Source organism: Berghia stephanieae, chromosome 6, assembly GCF_034508935.2.
Source record: "Berghia stephanieae isolate SIO BIC M18660-M18661 chromosome 6, UCSD_Bste_1.3, whole genome shotgun sequence".
NCBI classification, from domain to species: Eukaryota; Metazoa; Mollusca; class Gastropoda; order Nudibranchia; family Aeolidiidae; genus Berghia; species Berghia stephanieae.
In genome coordinates, this window is record NC_088365.1 from 16645633 (window position 1) to 16668132 (window position 22500).

A 22500-nucleotide genomic window follows, 5' to 3' on the forward strand; every position below is an offset into this window, starting at 1 on the left:
GGATGTTGAAATGTTAAATTTGGTTTTTAAAAATTGTGATGCCAAGCACAAAGTCCAGAATTAAATTGTCACGTCTTGATTAGCCCTGCCTAGCCCATGTCGCGATTAGAGGAAGGATTAAGTGTTTAAATTTATCTACAAAAATATATTGACAAGTTTTATTTTAAGCGATCCCGTCTTAATTTGCCAGGTGTCCCCATCTAAAAGTTTCTCGATTTCGAAGTCACGAATCCGGTACGTAATTTGGTATATATATATCTGTACGGAGATCATCGTTGTGGCCGAGGGGGGGGGGGGGGGGGGCGGAGATGGGATTTTTAGATGTAGAATGGACTGGTAATTTGATAATTCTACAATAAATATGGGAGGCTCACAAGGAAGACAATGTGAGATATAAGGCTAAGGGGATTTGAAGGGAAGGCAGGCAGATATATATGTATATGTATGTATGTATGTATATATATATATATATATATATATATATATATATATATATATATATATATATATAAAGAAAGAGAGCGAGAGAGAGATGGGGGAGAGAGAGAGAGGGGGGGGGGGAGTCTGCTAATGTCATCAACATAGAAAACCCTCTTTAACTTGAACTTGCTCTATCCTTTATTTTATTTTCTATATTTATTATCAACACATTATATTATGTTTTATCTCGAGGTCGTCTATGAAACGGTCTATTAATGTTAAATACAGTCTCAGAGGAGTATCTAGCTCTTGCTTTCAACCTCATGGAGGTCGGGGTAGAACAGTGTTGGTGATTTGTTTCGAAAAACAAGAAAGAGGTGTTTGTGAGTCAGTCGAGATAGATAAAAGAAAATAATGAGGAAGATTTTAATGTCAGTGAGTGACGATTGGGGTTTGTTTGTCTTTGTTTTGTTTTTGTTTTATGTTTTTTTTTTGTTGGGGGTTGAGGGGGGGGGGGGGGGGGTTGTGTCTTATGTTTATATGGGGTTTTCTCGTAGGTTTTGTTTTTTTTTTTTTTTTGTTTTTTTTTTTATTTAATTTTTTGGGGTTTTTTTTTTTTTTTTTGTTATTTGATTTGTTGTTTGTTTTGTTTGGGGGGGGGGGGGGGGGGGCTAGGGTTTATTTTGTTTTTGTTTTTATGCTGTTTTTTTTTTTGTTGTTGTTTGTTTATTTGCTTTTTTTTTTTTTGTTTATTTGCTTTTTTTTTTGGGGGGGGGGGGGTTTGTTTTATTTTGTGTTCGTGTCTGCCTCTGGGTGTGTGTGTATGTGTGTGTTTTGTATCATTTCCTCATATGAGTCACATTTACCCTCAATATTTTCTTTATATCATAATTTGATTTGGGCCCGATTTTTTTTTTCACCATCCTTTTGTTGACACACTGATCCTTACATGGCGTTCGGTAGATTCTTAATATAACTCTAGATCAAAACCTTGATCATATTTTTCCTCACCATCCTCTTTTTCACTGGCGCAGAAATTCACGAATCCAAAAGTGTCAAAACTCTGAATAAGAAGATGCCAGAAAAACAACAACCATCGTTTCCGTATTTTGAAAATGTTGTCGTTACAAGACACATGACAGAATTATATAGATAGTATGCGCTTCTTGGCTAAGAAGCTCATAACATTGCCATCCGGAAGTATAACGGACCAACACACAAAACTCTGTGTAACCATGAATTTTTATAGTCTGGTTAATACATTTCAGTGAGAATAACTCACAAACGCGGATGGCAAAATATAATAACAAAGGCTTGAGTGACGTCATCTTCGTTCTATCTATAGATAATTCGAAGAAGACGTCACTCATGTCTTTGTTATTGTTTTTTGCCATCTGCGTTTATGAGTAATGCTCACTGAATTTTATTAACCTGACTATAAACGTTCATGGATACACACAGTCTTGTGTGTTGGTCCGTTATACTTCCGGATGGCAATGTTACGAGCTTCGTAGCCAAGCGCATACTATCTATATGACATCATTGATTATTTTTTTCCGGGAACTGGTTATTTTGTCGATGATTGAACTGTTAACCCTTTTCCCATTGATTGAATTGTTAATATCGAATTGTTAATCTTTTATCTCCCCCCCCCCCCCCCCTATATCCAGGTGTCAGTGGGTCACATCGTCCCCGGCGGTGCTGCAGACGCAGACGGCAGGTTGCGTCAATATGACGAGATTACGCACGTGGACGGGTCCAGCGTGTTGCACGCCTCGCATCACAGGGTCGTGGAACTGATGACGAACGCCGCCCTCAACGGAAGGGTCACCCTCACCATCAGACGGACCATGGGATCCGGTTGGTGGCTTTTGCTTTTATTACACTTTAACGTATTTTTAAAATCTAAAAATCATTTTTTTTAAAAATAGAATAATGATGATTGAAACAACTGTTTGTTTGTGTTTTTTTTTTTTTTTTTTTTTTTTTTTTTTTTTTTTGGGGGGGGGGGGGGGGAGGGGGTTGTTTTGTTGTTGTTGTTGTTGTTGTTTTGATTTTTAAAAATCATTTTTGTCATTCAATTCTGAATTAGTTGTTTGTCCATACTTTGTGTTTATTAATTAATTCTGTATATCTAAATGAAAGATATTTGATAACATAAAAATGAAAATTGATTTAAGTGGAACAAAATCTAATAGAGATGTAAAATTAAAGCATGACATGCATTGGATTCATAGGGAATTAACATTATAGTGAAAAAAATGTTGCCTTTGAAATTGGTCAAACCAAAACACGAAATTGAAAAGAAAAAAATATTTTTTTTTTACAATTTAGATTTGCTTTTTTTTCTTCTTTTTTTTTTTTTTGGTGTTAAATGATAATTAATGAAATAAAGAAGTTCGTAAGCTTATTCAGATAGAAAATTGTTTATTTCAAATTATAATGTGTTTAATGATTCTATAGGGTTACTACAGTCATGTAAAATTAAATACATTTGTCGATTTTTCCCTCATCTCTTCCCTTCCTATGTATTCATTATCATCAGAGTCTAATCTGAGCCAAAGCATGACGTCATTACAACCCTATGACGTCGTCGTGTCCAGGCGGGAGAATGAAGGATTTGGTTTTGTGATTATCTCATCGGTAAACAAGTCTGGGGCCAGCGTGGATGAATATATAGGTGAGTAGATTTTTTTTTTAAATAAGTCCCAGCTCCTTTTTAAAAAAAAAAAAACACTCCTTTCAGTTTCAATCCAGCATACCTGCCAACCCTTCCGTTTTTGGCGGAATAATTCCTATTTTCACTCTTCTTTTTTTTTTTACTATTCCGCCATTGTCTCTAAAATTCCGATTTACAAAAACGATGATAATAGTAAGAATAGAAAAAAACCACGAGGTGGGGGGTGAAAGAGGTGAAATTCCTATTTTTGGTCTCAAATTCCTATTTTCGGGCGTTCTGAATGTGAAGAGTTGGCAGGTCTGAATTCAGACAATGACAAGAGTCTATCATCGTTCAAGATCATAAAAAGAATTTAGTTTTTGGTTCAAATCACTCATCATGTCTCTGAGAATTGTGTAGGTCATGAAGTTTTAATGTATGTTACCCTGCATCTCAATCTGGTGTTTAGTAATGGTGGACCAGATGACTTAAGCACAAATTAACTCTCTCCAGTTCACATGAATGGAAAACCAAACAATTTGTTTGATTGGCAGTTATGGTGAACTTGAAGGAGTTAAGTGTAAGATATCTGAATGAAGTTTCCGAAATTTTTTTATAGGTATAAGACAAGTGCCTATCATTACCTATCTTATTTTATCAAGATATATTATTTTATTTGATACGAATTTCATGATTTTGACTAAGTTTAGTTTTCGACATATTAGGAACTTGTTCGTAATTTCAAATGTAGGCGTTCAAGAATCTATTATTACCAGATTGAGGTGGTGGGTAACGTATATTATATATAGCCCAATACCAGACTGAGACAGCAAGTCACATATATAGTCTTTGAATTTTAAAATGAATTTTTAAAATTTTCTTCAATCTCAAGATATCATACTTCTTGTTTTATTCTAATTTTTTTTTTTCTATTTGATAATTTGTTCTTGTTGTTTTAAGTAGATAGCCTTCCCTCTACAGTCCTTTTGTATACGTGGCTTTACCAAAAAGATTGTTTTTGTATAGCTTTTGACAAAAGATGTCAATATTGAATAATTGACAAAACACAGAATTAGTCTTGATTTCTTCAGTTCTTGTGAGTTTTAATGACGAATATTCCAGAAAACTGAGAAAAGAATATCATGAATTACCTCTCAAAGTGATGAAAAAATGTGAACAAAGCTTATACTTTGTCCAGACTTTTTTGACATTTAGAGAAGCTCTTCCAACCGTTATTGCGGTTTTGTTTCTTGATTTTTGGATTATTCTTCGTAATTTATCACAGGGAAGCTGAGTCTTTTCAGATTTTCAAAATATTTCAACATTTTTGTCGAAACATTACGAAAACGACCATTTGACAAAGCTTCATGTCATTCGATTTATCAATGTAAACAATAGATGCTGATTAGGTGATTGTGTAGTGATTAATATTTTGTTCATCCATCAAATGCTCTTATTGCCACGATAATACATCATGCTCAAAGAGCTTGACATAGATTTACATTACAAGAAGTTCAATGAAAAACTTTTTGTATGCACATTGAAAATCATAGATCCCTCCTTTAAGTTAAGATTTTTGGTGTGCAAAAATTATGACAATACAATTAATTGCTTCACTACAACAAGATGTTCGGTCAAAACTCTATGTATTCGTTTTCAAAAATCATAAGTCTTTCTTTAAGTCAAGATTAATGGTGTGCAAAAATGATGGCAATACAATCAATTGTTTCATTGCTATTCTAGCATTGCTATAATACTATTAATTAGTACAATGTAATAAATCGTCAAAAAGCAAGTGTTTGGTTGAGAAAATGGTGTCCCGTACTCATCTTGTCATTTTAAATCTATTCAGGGCTACCGTTATATTTATATAATACTGCATTGTCTTAACCTTTGAGCCACAAAACTCTTTGTGATCTTAAAACAGGATTTACAAGTTCATTCTTGCCCATCTCATTTTTCACTTGAATATTATGTCGTGTTTATCTAATTTTACACTATTTAACTTATATAGATAGTATGCGCTTGGCTAGGAAGCTCATAATATTGCCATCCGGAAGTATAACGGATCAACACACAAAACTGTGTGTATCCATTTATAGTCGGGTTAATACAATTCAGTGAGCATTACTCATAAACGCGGATGGCAAAAAAACAATAACAAAGACCTGAGTAACGTCATCTGCATACTATCTATAACGGGAAGGGACAAATCAAAACAAGCCAATGAAATGTCACTCTGCCTTCTTTCTCCCTTTCCTCTCAAACCTCAAACTGTCCGCACTTTATATAACCTGACATTGGTCTGGCCTTTCAGACGACTCTCCATCTGACAAAGGAGTTGTGTGCCCTTGGATTGGTGAGCACCGTTCACGAAAAAAAAAATTAAACCTCCCTTGATTGCTTGCATTCTGTTGACGCTGACAATGTTACATCTGCATTGATCGTTCTTTTAAAAAAATGGAACCACTGCAGTTGTATCATTATTATAATAATTCGATGTTGTTTTTGTTTTTCGTCGTTTTATTTTTTTTTGGTTTCTTTTTCAGTGTTGTTTTTAATGTTGTGGGTTTTCTTTTGTAATATATGCCTTATATATAATATTATGTTATTCTTTTACTCCTTGCAACCTCAGCCTTATTCTTATATTATTCCATTTTTATTTCATTATGTGATGTTATTTTTTTTCTTAATTTCCAAATTTGGAGGAGACAACTGCTTTGCCGCATTCTGACTCAACACCTTTTTAAAAAAAAAAAATCTGGGATAAAATTTTTAACGTCAAATTCAAGGTATAGCCTCCATTTTGTCAACATAAAAAAACTCTTAACTCTCTCAGGTTCGTATGAATGAAAAATCTGACAAATTTGTTTGATTTTCAACTACACTGAACTCTAGTTTGAAAGAGTTAAGGCTGAGACTTCTCTGGTGTAAAAAAAATGATGCCGAAAGCAAAAGAAAAAAAAGAAAGAAAGTAAAAAAGGTATTTTGTCAGTAAGCATCAGAGCACCACCCAACACCAACTCATTCATTATTCTAACTAACATGATTATAGAATACAAATCTTTCATTTTTTAATATTCATTCTTTGTTTAATTATGCAAAATGCATGGCGGTTTTTGTCGGTCACCAAAAGGGAGTGGGAGTTTTGGGAATAGTTACCAACAATTGCCCTACAAAGATTTGCCCATCCTATGTTGTCCTCTTGTATTTTGGGTTTGTTTGTTTTTTTAATTTGATGATGAAATAACAATTTGTAGTTAGATTCTAATAAATTTACTATTTCTGTTGGTTTTGTATATAAATCATTTGCTTAGTCCAGGGTATTTGTTCTCGTTTTGTTCAATGATTTTATCTTTCTGAGTGTTGGATGTTTTTCAAATGGGTGTTTTTATGTGTGTCTCAAAAGTAGATAGATTTTGCAAATTTGACCTTAGTTTTTATTACATGTAAATAAAAAGCATCTGTTCAATCGGGGAAACAATTCCATTTATTCTTTTCAAGCTTTTTTTTTGTAATAAGTTTGACATAAGGAATAAAAATCGCAAATTGCTTAAATGCACTTTTCTATCAACTAGCTCTGGCTTGCAGTCATCGTGGAAAATATGAATCTATAATATTTATAGAAGTTAAATCCTGTGAACTGGAACATCGATTTTTAAAAATTATTTTTCAAATTTTCAATTTCATCCTTATAATTAATTGGTCATTACTGAAGACTTAATCATTTTCACCAACTAAAACAGTAAACACAGTAATAGTAGTCAATGGAAGCCAAGATGCATTGATGTTGTTTGTTTGCTCTCTTGATGTAAAATGGGAAGATGAAATTTCAGGTTAGAGTTAAACCAAAGTTCATCAGGAAAAGGATAGATTTTATCTAGCAGAGTAGAGCACAGATATTGAGAACAACTGTGGGGTAGTAAAAAGAGTTATTTTTCGGAATGTCAGTGGTTCTTTATTTTATTCATACGATGAGGGATAAAAAACAGGGCACGGACATGCATTCCTTATTTTTTAAATTTCTTTTTAGCATGTCCCTAACAAGTGTGCTCTACGGTATTTAAAAAAAAAAAATATATATATATATAGACTAGAACTTTTATAAAGTTATCAACAGGACCATATAACATTTAGGGCAAGACATGACACCTGTTCGGCGATATTATAATTTTTTCCCGACAGAGACAATGCTGTTAATGGACAAGTACTCATTTTACACTTTAGTATGGTGAAAGAATGCAAGTAAAAAGTCTTTCCCAAGACTCAACTACACGTCATTATGAGGGGGACTCGAATCATTGACCTTCTAGTCTGAAGGTGGATGTCATACCACATGACCACATAGCCGTACAATTTAATCATTCAAATTGTATTGGGGGAAAATGAGTCCTCAATGGGTCCAAATAATATTTTCAATTTATTATAACGACTTATTCTCAACTCTGAGATTGACTTTCGTAGGAAATAGAAATGTACTTTGGTGTAATGATTGATATGTCTTGGGCTTGGGTTACATCTGGTGGCTGGCAATTTTTATGACCAATAACTATCATAGGCAATTCTGGTTCGATGTTGTCTCCTGTGTCATTCCTCTCTCATTTCATGCAAAATGTCTGATTTTCTCTACAGAATGTTTAGTCTTCAGTGAAATTAAAAAGTAAAACAATGATTTTAAAATACAATTCTTTGATCGCCTATTGCTAAACGTCTACATCCCATCTTGTTTTGTTTTTTAAAGAATTTAATTTGAAGTTGAGAACAAGTATTATCATTGATTCCCCTGGACCAATGTCGCTTAGATGCCTTTTTTTTTTTTTTCTAATTTTGCTTCCAGAGCAGCAAGCATTTAAGCAAACAAGAATGTTTTTCATGATCCAGCTGCACAAGCTTGAAAATAATAAATTGAATCAAATTGATGAAACTTGAAACGTTACTTATTTTATAGTAACAACCTTTTTAGTCTTGATATTTTATTTTTTTTGTAACTTAGTAATATGTCACTTTCTTCCCTTTCAATTTTCAATCGATGATTTTAATCATCCCTGTTTTTCAGTGTGTCTTTAAGTGTATTCAAAATAACAACTATTGAAATGAGTCGAGTACATTTCTAATATTATATTTTCTAATGTCGCCTGGTTTTGTTTCAGTTTGAGTTGCTTAGTCATTTTCAGTTCGTCGTGACCTTGTGTTCATTTTTGGTCTTCCTTTTTCATGTGTACAAAAAACTCACTGCATGAATATGTAATGTGCCTCTGTTACATCTTCATTAAGCGTTTTGTGGAAAGAAATGAAGACAAAGACTAGGAGAGGAGGGTCTTTTAAACGCTCAGGACCCCAGCCAAGCAAATCTATGCTCACCTTAAACTAAAACAGAATTTAAATTAATCACATAGAATAGATATTTATCTCCATTTCTTCCACATTCAGTCTTGTTTGGTTTGTAGGGTTGTTTTTTTTTGTTTTTTTTTTTGTTTTGTTTTTTATTGTTTTTTTTTGTTTTTTTTTTTTTCTTTTATATTTTGATAGTGTTCAAATTTTGAACCGTTTTGTTTGATGTAAGCTATAGATATTATTTGTCTTCATTTTTCTCCTCGATCAAGATTGTCAAGCCTCATACTTTTTGTTATTCGTTATTTACTGTAATACTTTTCCCTTTTTTTTTTAACCCCTGGTTTTCACAACCATTCTCAATAGAGCGAATTTATTTCATTTTATTCTTTTAACTTTTAGAGTTTTCAGAACCAATTATATATGGTATTATCTAAAATGGTTAGGTCGGCATCAGAATGATATTTATCATCAATCTTGGATCGGATGCAAAGTTGGAAAAAGATCAAAAGGATTATTAATGAAAATGGCAACATCTGAATTTATGAATTTACATTTATACAGATATTGCCATAAATGATATAAAAGTTAAAAACAATAATTAGGCTCTTTCATCTGCCACAATTAAATCCACAATTACCCCCTCCCGATCCTTAAGAGATGGCATTTTACTTGCTTTATTAATATTACATTGTCTCTTCACTCGCAGTGTCTTTCATTATTTTGTTTATTTTTGTCTCTTTTACAACAATTAGGTCACATCCAAGAAAATAGTCCTGCTGAACGTTGTGGGCGCCTGCATGTAGGGGACAGAATCCTGGCTGTCAACGGGGTGGACACGTCACACATGCATCACAAGGATGTTGTCAGTCTCATCAAAGACTCGGGCTTCTCCGTTGCCTTGACGATAGCACCACCCAGTGGTAAGGGGAATTTTTTTTTTTTCAAAATTTTTAATTGAGCTTTTATATAGCGCAATATCCACTAAACATGCTCAAAGCGCTTTACAAGGGGTCCCTGGTCAACAGCAACATTAAGCGATATTACAATTTTTCGGACAAAGGCAACGCTGTTAATGGCCAGGTACTAATTTTACACCTGAGTACGGTGAGAGAATGTGAGTAAAGAGCCTTTTCCAAGGACTCAACTATGCGCTAAGCATGAGGCTCTCGAATCCAGGACCTTACGATCCGAAAGCGAGTGTCATACCACTAGACCACACCGCCACAGGTTTTAGCCTTTTGTTTTTTGGGGTTTTTTTTCAAATTAAGGAATATTACCTTTGAATTTTTTATTATATTATTATAATCTGACCACTGATATCCATTAGCCAAGCCTAAAATGTCATAGGAACTTGACACATGGTCAACGTTTGCATTGCAAATAATTTCTTGGTAGTGACCGTAGCAAAAGATTAATAGTTCAATCGACAGCAAAGCAATAGTTCGTATCTCGTCAATTTATGACATTTTGCTCTGGATAATTTCAAGTTCCCCTCAATCTCCTCCCTTTTATGCTCTAAATATCATTATTGTGGTTGTTTGTTAGTATTATTATTATTATTATTAGTAGTATTAGTAGTAGTAGTAGTAGTAGTAGTAGTAGTAGTAGTAGTAGTAGTAGTAGTAGTAGTAGTAGTATTGTTATTATTATTATTATTATTATTATTATTATTATTATTATTAGTATTAGTATTAGTATTAATATTATTATTATTATTATTATGAGTATTATTATTGTTATTATTATCATCATCATCATGATTATTATTATTATTATTATTATTGTTGTTTTTGTTGTTTGTTTGTTTTTTTTTTTTGGGGGGGGGGGGGGTTGTTGTTATATTTTTTTTGGGGGGGGGGGGGTTTGGGGTTTTTTTTGGGGGGTTTTTTGTTATTTAATTATTGTTTATCATCACTAATTTTAGAGCAAAACACCAACAAATTTGTTTTTTTGTTTGTTTTTTATTCCAGATGATTCATCCAGTACTAATTCACAAAAGGTGAGAATTCGTTTATTGAAAATACCACAATTTGTCTATCAGTGTTGGTAATCGGTTGCCAAGGAACAAGTTTTTTTATGTGAAATATCGTTGTTTTTATTTTTTAATTTATCTTTTTGGGGGAAGGCGGTGTTTGGTTTGGTTTTATTTTTGTTTATTTGTTTCTTTGTTTGGGGTTTATTTCAGAAGAGTGGTGAGGTTATATTTTAATTTAAATGATTGTTGATGAAGTAATATGAAAATATATAAATAGTTTTTTGTTCCTCATAGCATGACAATAGAAATGTTGGGGTTTTTTAAAAAGATTTCACTTGATTTGATCTTCAGTGCAGCTTAAAAACAAAAAAAGATAATGTAATTCATCTCTTCACACCGATGTTGTGCAACTAATTAATGTGTCCACCTAAAATTCAAGTGCTGTTTTTTTTATGTAAAATGCTTTGATAAGTATCTTTAACTAAAACTTGAAACTTTGAAACTTAAAATGTTAACTCATAAATTGATGAGTGGAATCATTGAATAAGGACACTACATTTTTCTCTCAATTCATTGGAACCTACAGTTTGATGTTGTTGATTATTCAGCTTGTATTTATTTAAATCTATTTTATTATTTGTTTGTTTGATTACACAGAGTTCCACCACAAATGCCTTGAATTACCAACCAGATGCCCCAAATAACCTCAATGGTCGAGACAGGTTAGTCTCCTCTCATTTTGAGATTTTAATTTGTGTTTGTGTGTGTGTGTGTGTATGTGTGTGTGACTGCTCTAAAAAAAAATTTAAAAAATTGAGCTTTTCTACAGCGCAATATCCACTAAATGTGCTCAAAGCGCTTTACAAGGGGTCCCTGGCCAACAGCAACATTTAACATTTAGGACGGGACATGGCGCCTGTTAGGCGATGTTACAATCTTTTTCCGAACAGAGACAATGCTGTAAACGGCCAGGTACTCATTTTACACCTGAGCATGGTGAGAGAATGTGAGTAAAGAGCCTTCTCCAAGGACTCAACTATGCGCCGAGCGAGGCTCGAACCCAGGACCTTCCGATCCGAAAGCGAGTGTCATATCACTAGACCACATAGCTGCACACACTGCTAGTGTGTTTGTGTATGAGAGAGAGAGAGAGAGAAAGAGGCACACAGAGAGCAGCTCTATAAAGCATATCTGTATGTGTTTTTTTTTTTAATTAGTCATTGATAATGTTGCACTTGGTTTGGTGTCTAAATTGTGTGTGATGACCAATTTTGTTAATATTTTTTTTTTTTAACTGGAACAGTTTGAGCATAGGAAAAAAAATTATTTTAGTACCCTAGTACAAAAAAAGTGAACTTTTAGTCTGTTGAAATAAAGTACCAAAGCTGAGGCATGTAATAAGCATTGCTTGCTGCTAAATTTAGTCCGTTTATAAATATTTATTTTCTCCTTTGCTTAAAAACTGAGACCTTGATAGAGAGAATTTTCTGAAGACAGGAAGGTGTTAGGTTAACGTTAATTTCTATTGTTTTCCATTACCACCTATCATTCTCCTTAAGCAAGCAATATGAATCCACATACATTATGTCAACGAATTTTCTCTCTCATCCACCAGGCTTCCATCAGGACCATCCGGCAGTTTTGGACGCCCCAGGAACCTCAGTAATCAGGTATTTATGGTTATTTGTAATAGTCAATGTTTTGGTGTAAAACAAAACAAATGAGGGGTCAATTGTATTTTTCGGTGTTTGACATTTTGAGATAAGGAGATTGAAACAAGAATAAAAACAAAAAAATGTTGTTTAAGAATAATTTCAAGGTTCCTTGTAATTTAAAAATGAAATTGCACACCTTTAATTCTTGTCTGATCCATCCACTCAGTTAACTCTCTCCTTACCAGCTATTTTTAGAATTTCCCCCGAAAATTCACACCCACCCAGCACAAAAATAGACTTTTCTTACTCAAACAAAAAAGTAACAAGCACAGTGTTTAGTATTTATAGCTGTAATCAAAGCATTTGTTTAAATTTTGTGATGTATAAGAGAAAATTGTGGGGTACATCGAACGAATGTGACGATTTTCCTATGTGTGGTAAGGAGAGGGTTAAAGATCATTATCTAGAGATGAAATAATAAAGAGATATGTTCCTGTATTAAGATATTACTTGTTCATCTTCATTTTGTCTTTGACCTTGGTAGTGGAGTCTGTACATGGTTTCATCGGGTAATGCAGTCTTGCGACATTGATTTTGGTAAGGGACAGGATGGATGAAGGCAATAGCCCTGCCTTAATCAGATCACAGAGCTTTGGTGTGATACTTAGGGATGACAATTGCAAGGGTGTTAGAATAAACCGGAAGCCTGAACAGTTGACTTTTCCTCCAATAAATGGAAATATGGCTTCATATGGCTTGTGAGATGTGGTTCGGGCTAAGAGCTAGAGAGGCATTGAGTAGAGCCAGAATCTACATCTGTTTCCTATTTGAACCATTTCCCCTTTGTCTTACCTTTCCTTGGGTGCTTTAATTGTAATTCTAGAACTTATTACTATCCTGTTTGCTTCCTTTTTACTGGCGCTGATATGGCCTTAATGTCTTGCAAACGCCTTAAAACCCTTAAAAACAAAACAGAAACAAACAATATATGATGATAGTTCAGTTCAGGGCTTTTTATTTATTATTATTTCCTTGTTTTGGTTAAAAAATTATTTCCATATCTGTAATGTCGGATGAAGTAATGTATGCTCAACATTGTCTTTTCCCCCAGGATTCTGATGACAGCGGGGAGATTTACCATGTGGAGCTTTTCCGTGGCTCCAGAGGGTTTGGCTTCTCCATTCGAGGCGGCAGGGAATTCAACGCTATGCCGCTGTTTGTTTTACGCATAGCTGAAGGCGGCGCTGCTGATTTGGACGGCCGCTTGCGTGTCGGAGACCAGATCCTGGAGATAAATGAGATCCCTACCGAGAGAATGACGCACACGGAAGCCATTGACATCATTCAGAACGGAGGGGCCTCAGTCAGTTTGCTGATGAGAAGAACCAACAAACCACCGCCTGTGTTTGGTTAGTATTGACATATCTGCATTTATCTGTATTTATGGATATGACAGTGTTGTGTTTGGTTAATATTGACATTTGGTTAGTATTGACAAGTTTGCATCTATAGGTACATATAGGTACATGCATCATTAATTGCCTTCATTCTTTTAACAATCATTCTAGAGACAAACGGGGATATTTTTTTCTTCATTTATTAAACTCTCCACAAATCCCACCCCACCCCATAAAAATCAAAATTAGAAATTGGCTATGAGAAGTAAGGAATCCTTGTATGTGCTGTGCATTATTTTTTTGAATTGAAGAATAACCATCTGATAGCAACAAATTATATTTTTAAAATTTCATTTCTATATTTTTACGTCTTTTTCATTTTTCCCGCTCTTTTTTTTTCCCCCAGATGGGTCTGGTAATTCTCCAAGTGGCATGACAGGCAACTTGTACCCTCCCAACATTCCCCCAACCCCCAATGGGCCCATTGGTCACAGCTCCCCTCACATGGGACGACGACAACAAGGTGATCCCCATCAGCAGCAACATATGGACCACGACTACGGCCACTGACATCCAACTTAATACCTACTTACCATCCAAATCGTAGCTGATAAACAGCAGTATCACTGCCCTACACCCCATTTTTCTGACTAACAGTCAAAGCCTTGCTTGTGACGAGGGTAGATGACGATATGTCCTGTGTTCATAGAAATAGAACACCGTTTATAAACTGACTCTTCGTGGCCCTGCAGAATGGAATGGGTTTCGTCATCACCAAAGATAGCTCTGCTATCCACCCACATCTGTGACACTATTGAGAGTATGGTTGTTGTTCAGCAAAATGCTCAACAATTCAGCAAGCCAGAACTGACTTAAAATAGTTTGCTGCAAACACATCATTTTGTGCCTGTGTAAATCCTAACAGCTATCCGTGTGTTACAGAAAATTTGGTGAGAACAGATCACGTCTCTGGTTGTCTAAGTCTAAGAATGGTGACAAATTGTGGAGTGATGACAACCAAAATAGTATCAGCTATACACTCTTATATTTTCTTTTTTTTTTTTTTTTTCATTTACAAAATGAAACATTCAGATATTTCTCATTTAATGGAACTCAAAAGCATGAATGATTTATGTTAACATAGTAGATCAATTGTACAAATAGAGGCAATTATATAGGATAATAACTAAATGGGTTTTTTTCCACTTTTGGTAGATTCCATTTATCAGAGTTTATTAAGGTGATTCCAACTTGTCACAAAGTCTGAAATTTTAAATGCCTTAGATTATCCCAACATGATCACAGTTGTAATCATTTCTTTAAACTTACTTTTAAATGAATAATTCTATTACTTTGATTTTTTAAAAAGGTAATCCCTGAATAGCTAATTAAGATGTACATGAGATTTTGAATGTCAAATGAACAGAAGCCTATAACATATAGAACTATCAGTTGGGAGGGGAAATTATAGAACTATCAGTTGGGAGGGGAAATTATTGATGCTGTTGCTGTAGGCAGCATATATATTATGATATTTTTGATAACTAGACTATGATTTCAACGGTTGTGTCAGTGATATGCTCTGCGGAACTCGTTCGTTCATTCATACTTGAACGAGTCACTCGGTCCTACTTGATGATGCCTATTATATTGGATTAATAGTTTGTAATGATGCACAGTATCTGTGATTGACATATTTTATTGTTTCCATATTTGGATGTGCCAAAAAGTTGAATCAAGTAGGACGTAGAGCTATCTGTACTTTGATTTTTTAATGGGTTTTTTTGTTGTTGTAAGAACCGAAAGTTGTTGTTGTGAATCTATAGTTAACACAGTGGGTTGTGTGCTTTTTTTACAGGCAAGACTTAAAACATTGTGACTTTTTTATTTTATTTTAAGTTTCTATTTATAGATTAATCTTCTACATAATGAATATCTCATTTTCAATGCAGCTTGTAAAAGACGCGTTCGAAGATTGGATTAAGGGTTGTTCACATCAACTTGACTTTTTAAAAATTCCATTCAGAGAACAAATGGCAAATGGACTCTGTACTTAGACTTTGATGTTTATTACAGTGCATAAATGGAATGGTCAAGAAAATATATTTAAGTCCAGGGATTGCATAATTATAGATGCTAGTCATCTTATTTTGTTTTGTTTTTTGTTTTTTTTTAATCCATGAAGTACAATTTTTTATTAATTTAAATGTATAGTGTAATCATTTTTGCATGAAGATTCTTTGGTTGTAAAGGTTTTTTGTTTTTTTTTCTTTTATTATTTTAAGAGAAAAGAATTGATCAATGTTAAATTCTGAAGCATTCGTTTGTTCGATACCTCCGTTGCTATGCAAATCAATTTTGTCTTTTGAATTCAACCTCCTCACAGATCATGAAAACTTTTGTAACCAAACCCTGTGATATATTGACTGATAGTTGTATATAACATTATGGAGTGAGTGAATGGGAAGAAAGAAAGAGAGTAGAGGGAGGGAGAGAATTTATTTTTTAAATTATTTTTTTTTTCATTGCATGTCACCCAATTCTATTCACACTGCTGTTTAAAATATATACTATCATAAATGGTATGCTGCATTATAATCGTGGATTTATTTTTTTTTATTATTTGTTTTGTCATGGAGATCAAACTATTTTTATACCACCTCTGGATCCCCCCCCCCCCCCTTTTTTTTTCGTTGATTTTGAAAAGTTTGATTTCATACCATTATGCTGGGTAATGCAAATGCTGCTTCTCGAAGCTCAAAGAAATAAATAATATGAAATTGAATGTAAGCTTCAATTTTATTACAAAAACAAATCAAATGAACATTTCGGGTTTCCCCTTTATCAACAAAACAGGATGAACGAAACACACAGATGAATGAGATAATGTGGTAGTGGCGTTGTATTCATTCATCCTGTTTTGTTGATAAAGAGAAACCCGAAACGTTCATTTTATCTGTTTTTGTAATAAAATTGAAGCTTACATTCAATTTCATATTATTTATTACCATTGTGCTGTAAAATTATATTGAACTGTTTTGGTTTTGTTTGTGTTTCGTTCAGGTTTTTGCTCGTTTAGTATATTTTTTTTGGGGGGGAGTATGTTTTACCTAATCTTGTTTTCGTTTTTAATATATTATGTTGAACGCACACACCTTTTTCTTGCCCATTTTTATAACAAATTCGTTTATGTTTTTATTTGCCATCAATCTTCTTTTGTTAAAAGCTGGTTGAACATCAGTAGATTTTGTATCCTGTGTACATTTATAATTGGTTAATTTATTTATTTTTTAATATTAGAATTTTTAATTTTTTTTTATGGCACATTCTCCTGCCAATTTTTAATTTTTTTTATTTTTTTATTGCACACCAATCATCAGATCACTGTAGAGAATTTTACTTGTGCATTGTAATGTGCACATCTACTGCTGGAAACTACCAAATATTCCAGATCTGTCCACTTAAAAACTTTGAATATTCGTTGTTTTCAGAGAAAGAAATAAAAAAATATATTTATCTTTACAACTATAAATGAACAATTTGCCCTCAGCAATCACTTCACAATCTTATAATAACCCAACTTGTTCCAAACTTTTGTATTCAGCCACGTTTTATTGAAGTAAAGACATAGATATAGGTCTCTAGTTTGAATCTATTGCCGCAAACAGGTTTAGGTAATGGTTGTGGAGACTATGAAGCCATTTGATTTTTTGTGTTTACTTTGATTGGTGTTTGACACGTAGGGAAATCACATGCATGAGATAATATCTATATCTATCAGTCTTTCTTGTACATAATGTAAAGAATGTTATGCAAAATCAAAATCAAGTCAAGTACCATTTGTTATCGTTTTATTGTGTTATGTTTGTTATTACGGACAAAGTGTCCTCATGTTACTCTTGTAGCTTAATTAATTAAAACAATTTTTTAAATTTCAGTTTTCTCTACGAATTAGAAGACGGACACAAAAGTTTTTTATATTGGGGAAGGGAAGTTTTCTTCTTTGTTTTTTGTTTCAGATTTTTTCTGGTTTTTGTTTTTTGTTTTGTTTTATTGTGTTGTTTTGGGTTTTTTTATCTTCCACTTTAATAGTATTAAAGATCATGGAAAAGACTTCTTGAAGCAATCTTTGTTAAAAAAGATAATAAAGTGCCTCCTCTTTACACGTTATCATTTTTTTTTCCGAAATATAAATCATTCCATGTATGTGAAATAGGAGTTAAAAGTTTTTAGTGTCATCTTATTGGAATTGATCATATTCATGTATACTGGAGAAGGGCAAGGCACTTAAGACAGAGAGAGAGAGAGAGACGTGCTTTTCTTAATAGATTGTAATTTCTTTGTGTTTTGTTTTTTTCTTACTCTTTTTACTATTTTAGTATTTTTATAATATGTTTTTACACATATGTAGGCATGTGACACAGTCATTCGGGTTATTTCATAACTCAAGAATATACTTGTGTATAATACACATAACTCAAGAATATACTTGTGTATAATACACTTGTTGAATGAACGGTCAGTCCGAATGTTTGTTTTATAAAAGAGAGACTAATTATAATACAATGAAATTGATAATTGCATTATACAGTGTATTGTATATGTCTTTGTAAAGTTATTTCGTACTATAAAGTATGCTATGAAGGTTAAAGTACTTAAAGGAACTCTTCAAACATTGTAAATAAAATAAAACTCTGGGAAATGCTGGTGGCCACGTGACACAAAGTTGTCTGGAGAGAAATTCATAATTCGTGTTTCATAAGAAAATAAATACATTGAACGCTATTTACACACATCTTGTTTTGTATTCTATAGTTTTGTTGGGGTTTTTTTAGGTACCTAATAGCTCAGTAAACTCAATGGAGAGAGAATTTGGCTCACAAGTGAAGGGATCAGTTTCGATGAAGGCTGGGCGGAAATAACCAGCTAGTATTGGAAATCTGGTTTAATTCAATTTGTTGATCTGAAGACTGCTTTTACCCTTTGTGTTCGGAAAACATTTTTATTTTAATATAAAAAGAAGCCAACAATAAACTTAACCATTTTAAGGGTTGGTCATAAAATAATATAGTTTTAAGTAAGTTAAATTGAACAAGCAGAGTATCTCAAACGTCATAAGAAATCGTTGGAATACTACCAGAGGAAAATAAGAATTATATTATCCTCTTTTCAGGAACTGATAATGTTTCTTTTCAGGAACTGATAATGTTTCTTTTCAGGAACTGATAATGTTTCTTTTCAGGACCTGATAATGTTTCTTTTCAGGACCTGATAATGTTTCTTTTAAGGAACTGATAATGTTTCTTTTCAGGAATTGATAATGTTTCTTTTCAGGACCTGATAATGTAGATATGTTACATCCCTAGCATCACTCTGTCATACAATGGCAAAACACTTGTTTTGTTTTGTTTTGTTATTTCAATTTGATCAGAAAACATTTTACTTTGATCAGTCGATTAAAATAATGGGACTCCCAAACTATCAAATAGTCTTAGACACGAGTCTTCTAGATAATAAACAAATACATTCGCTGCTAAAGACGGCTCTGGTTTAGGACTTTCTTACAATGGGGTCATTTCATTCTATCGATTTCAGAATTTTGATCAAAATGAAAATGTGTTTTGTCGTTGTAGGTTGTGTTTTGTCGTTGTAGGTTGTTTTGTCGTTGTAGGTTGTGTTTTGCCGTTGTAGGTTGTGTTTTGCCGTTGTAGGTTGTGTTTTGTCACTGTGGGTTGTGTTTTGTCACTGTGTCACTGTAGGTTGTGTTTTGTCACTGTAGGTTGTGTTTTGTCGTTGTAGGTTATGTCGTTGTAGGTTGGGTTTTGTCGTAGGTTTTGTCGTTGTAGGTTGTGTTTTGTCACTGTAGGTTGTTTTGTCACTGTGGGTTACGTGGCCTTTCATCTCTTCCCGTTCCTCATCATATCAATATCATGATTGAAAGATCCCATGTTCAATGCATGGCTTATATTATTATGTTATGTAATCATTTTATTATTATTATTATTATTATTATTATTATTATTATTATTATTATTATATAATATTATTGATAATGATAATAATAATAATTACTATTATTATTATTATTTACGAAATTGAAATTAATAATAAACATTACATACAGAGTAAAATGGAATCTCCCGCTCTTTTGCTTTTTGGGTTTTTTTTTTTTTTGTTTTGTTGGGGTTTTTTTGTGCTTTTTAGTTTTTTTGTAAGGGGTTTTTATCTTATTTTTTGTTTGTTTTATTGTTTTGTTTTTTTTGTGGTTTTTTTTTGTGGGGGGGGGGGGGTGTCCTACAACTGTTGACAAGTGACATGAAAGAGCAACGAAAAATGATTTGCTCCAAACTACTGAAAAGGTATGAAGACCAAGGTGATGCATTTATTTTGAAAATAGTCACTGGAGTCAAGGGTCCACCATCCCAGAGCGCAAACGCCAGTCAGTGGAATACACGCCGACACAAAAACTCTCCTTCTCCAAAAAAGATTTTAAAAATTTGCGTCAGCTAGAAAAGAGCTGCTCACGATTTTCTGTGACTTTGAAGATGTTGTTCATATCGATTTTTCTTGAACAGGGCAAAACAGAGAACTCCCGATCAATATGTTGCCATGCTGGAAAAATTGAGAGCCCGACTGAGAAGAGTGCGATCCCAGAAAAGTGCCATATTGTCTGCATGACAACGCTCGACCCCACACGAGTCAACAGACTCAAACCGCACTGAGAAAAATGGGATTAATCCACCTTGCCACATCCACCCTACAGTCCCGCCCTGGTACATTCAGACTTTTTCTTATTTCCTAAATTGAAAGAGAATCTCAAAGAAAACCACTAGGAAAGCGTTAAAGACGTGAAGGCTGCTCTTCGATCTTGGTGGAGAGAAAAAGGATGTCAGTTTTTTTTTGTCGACGGGATGCGTCAAATGTGCGGCATTGGTTCACTGTGTTGGTCGTGACAGTGACTGTATCAAAAAAATTAAGTAAGCAATCTGTAGCTGAGATTTCAAGCTTTCTTTTGATGTATTGTTTATCGAATTATTCCTAAAAATGAGGGAGTCATTAAGGAAAATGCAAAACTTTTCAGCTCACCCTCGTCGTATCTTCTAGAGACTTTTTTTTTTTTTTAGACCTTCCCGATCATTGTGGCAAAGTCAATGTTAACTAAATCTGCTGTTTTTCTTACTTCCCTGTGGCTTTCTGTCCTGTAAATTAGGGCTTGTTTGTATTTTTTACCACTCAGTCAGATGTTTTATTCGTCTTTTTTTTTTCTAAGTGCAACCCCCCCCCCCTTTTTTTTTTAAATTTTAAACTTTACTTTTAATTCTTTAGTCTTCAGCTTTTTTTTTTAGACAATGAGCTCATCATCTGCCACATCTTAACTATAAACTAAAAATTATTATTGCCTTTAACCATACTCTAGGAACATTTTCCTAGAGGGTCAAAACAGAGAAAAATCCAGGTTAACCCAGGCCCCTGCCCTGACAGTGAGGTTGATATGAAGAGACTTCAGAGTGATCTTGATAGTTTGGTCGATTGGGCTGATACTTGGCAACTAAAGTTTAATGCCGACAAATGCAAAGTGCTCCATTTGGGCAACAAAAACCAGAAAGCAACCTACAAAATGAGAAAACATGGGAGTGAGGAGATAATTGATTTACAAGAGACAACATTGGAGAAAGATCTGGACCCAGAGCTCAAGTTTTCACAGCATTTGGAAAGGCAGGTCAACAAAGCTAACAGACTGCTTGGACTGATAAGGAGATCTTTTGACTATCTTGACTGTGACATTATGAAGTTACTGTTTGCAGCTTTGGTTCGACCGCATTTGGAGTTCGGAAACTGTGTATGGGCACCTTATCTTGAAAATGATAAGAAGCTTATAGAGAGTGTGCTTAGGCGAGCAACAAAGGTCGTTGGTGGACTCAAGGACTTGAGTTATGAACAGCGTCTGAAAAGAGTAGGACTGCCAAGTATGGTCTATCGACGTTTGAGAGGTGATATGATTGAGACCTATAAATTCACACATTGCTTGTACACGACTCAGGATAGGCTGTTCACAGTAGACAAAAAAATCAGTCACCAGGGGCCACTCATATAAACTTCTGAAACCCAGAGTTGAAACCACCCTTCGACAGAACTTTTTTACACAGAGAGTTATTGAACGTTGGAACGCATTGCCAGCAAATGCCGTTGAAGCGCCGAGTGTCAATGCTTTCAAGAATAGATTAGATGCTGTGATGAAAAGTCATATGCATAGTGTAGAAGTGCCTCCCACCCAAAATAGCTATGATCAAAAGATCAGTAGAGAAAGTGTAGTGTAGGCTAGCCCCTGATCACAAGATCAGGTAGGTAAATGCATTAGATCAGTTGTGAACAAGACATTCTGTGACTGGAAAGACTCGGCGACAACAGGCCAGTGGCCTCATCAAGCGACGTCGATACCTTCTATTCTATTCTGTCGGTGAGTTATAATATTGGCTAAGTTTCTTGCTCAAGGAATACACAAGATGCCAACAGCGGGGCTCGAAACTGGGCCCTATAAAGGAAGTGTAATGCTTTATCAACTCGGCCACCTCGACCCCATACTTCAAAGTGGTTATTTAAAATAATAATAATAATAATAATAATAATAATAATAATAATAATAATAATAATAATAATAATAAATCTTTATTGTCCACAATGTGAAAATTTCAATAGTTAACATTGCCACTAACAAGTATAATGAGCTTTTAAATGTGTGAATCTTATGATGATTGATATATATATAATAATCACAACAACATTAATTAATTATAATGATGATGATAAGACTATAAATAATAATAATAATAATAATAATAATAATAATAATAATAATAACAAAATGTAATTAACATTACCTCAACAGGCGTTCCAGGCGAAACCTTAGGGAAAGCTCGAAACGTTCAATAGTTGGCACTGCCACTAACAAGTATAATGAGCATATAAAAGTGTGAATCTTATAATGATGATGGAATAATAATAATAATAATAATAATAATAATAATAATAATAATAATAATAATAATAATAATAATAATA

At 33.7% G+C, this 22500-nt stretch overlaps 1 protein-coding gene across 1 annotated transcript in view; it reads left to right on the forward strand.

Annotated features, from left to right (window-relative positions):
• The window catches only part of LOC144974574 (membrane-associated guanylate kinase, WW and PDZ domain-containing protein 1-like), a 156691-nt gene extending 141956 nt beyond the window's left edge, over window positions 1-14735 (forward strand). Inside the window, exons 15-23 of the mRNA XM_078917578.1 lie at window positions 2091-2280; window positions 2966-3100; window positions 5397-5438; window positions 9166-9333; window positions 10384-10412; window positions 11046-11110; window positions 12004-12058; window positions 13155-13452; window positions 13847-14735. Of these exons, the coding sequence (XP_078773704.1) occupies window positions 2091-2280; window positions 2966-3100; window positions 5397-5438; window positions 9166-9333; window positions 10384-10412; window positions 11046-11110; window positions 12004-12058; window positions 13155-13452; window positions 13847-14010 (1146 nt within the window). The 3' untranslated portion in view covers window positions 14011-14735. The remainder of the gene's footprint in view (window positions 1-2090; window positions 2281-2965; window positions 3101-5396; window positions 5439-9165; window positions 9334-10383; window positions 10413-11045; window positions 11111-12003; window positions 12059-13154; window positions 13453-13846) is intronic.
• The last annotated feature ends 7765 nt before the right edge of the window (window positions 14736-22500 follow it).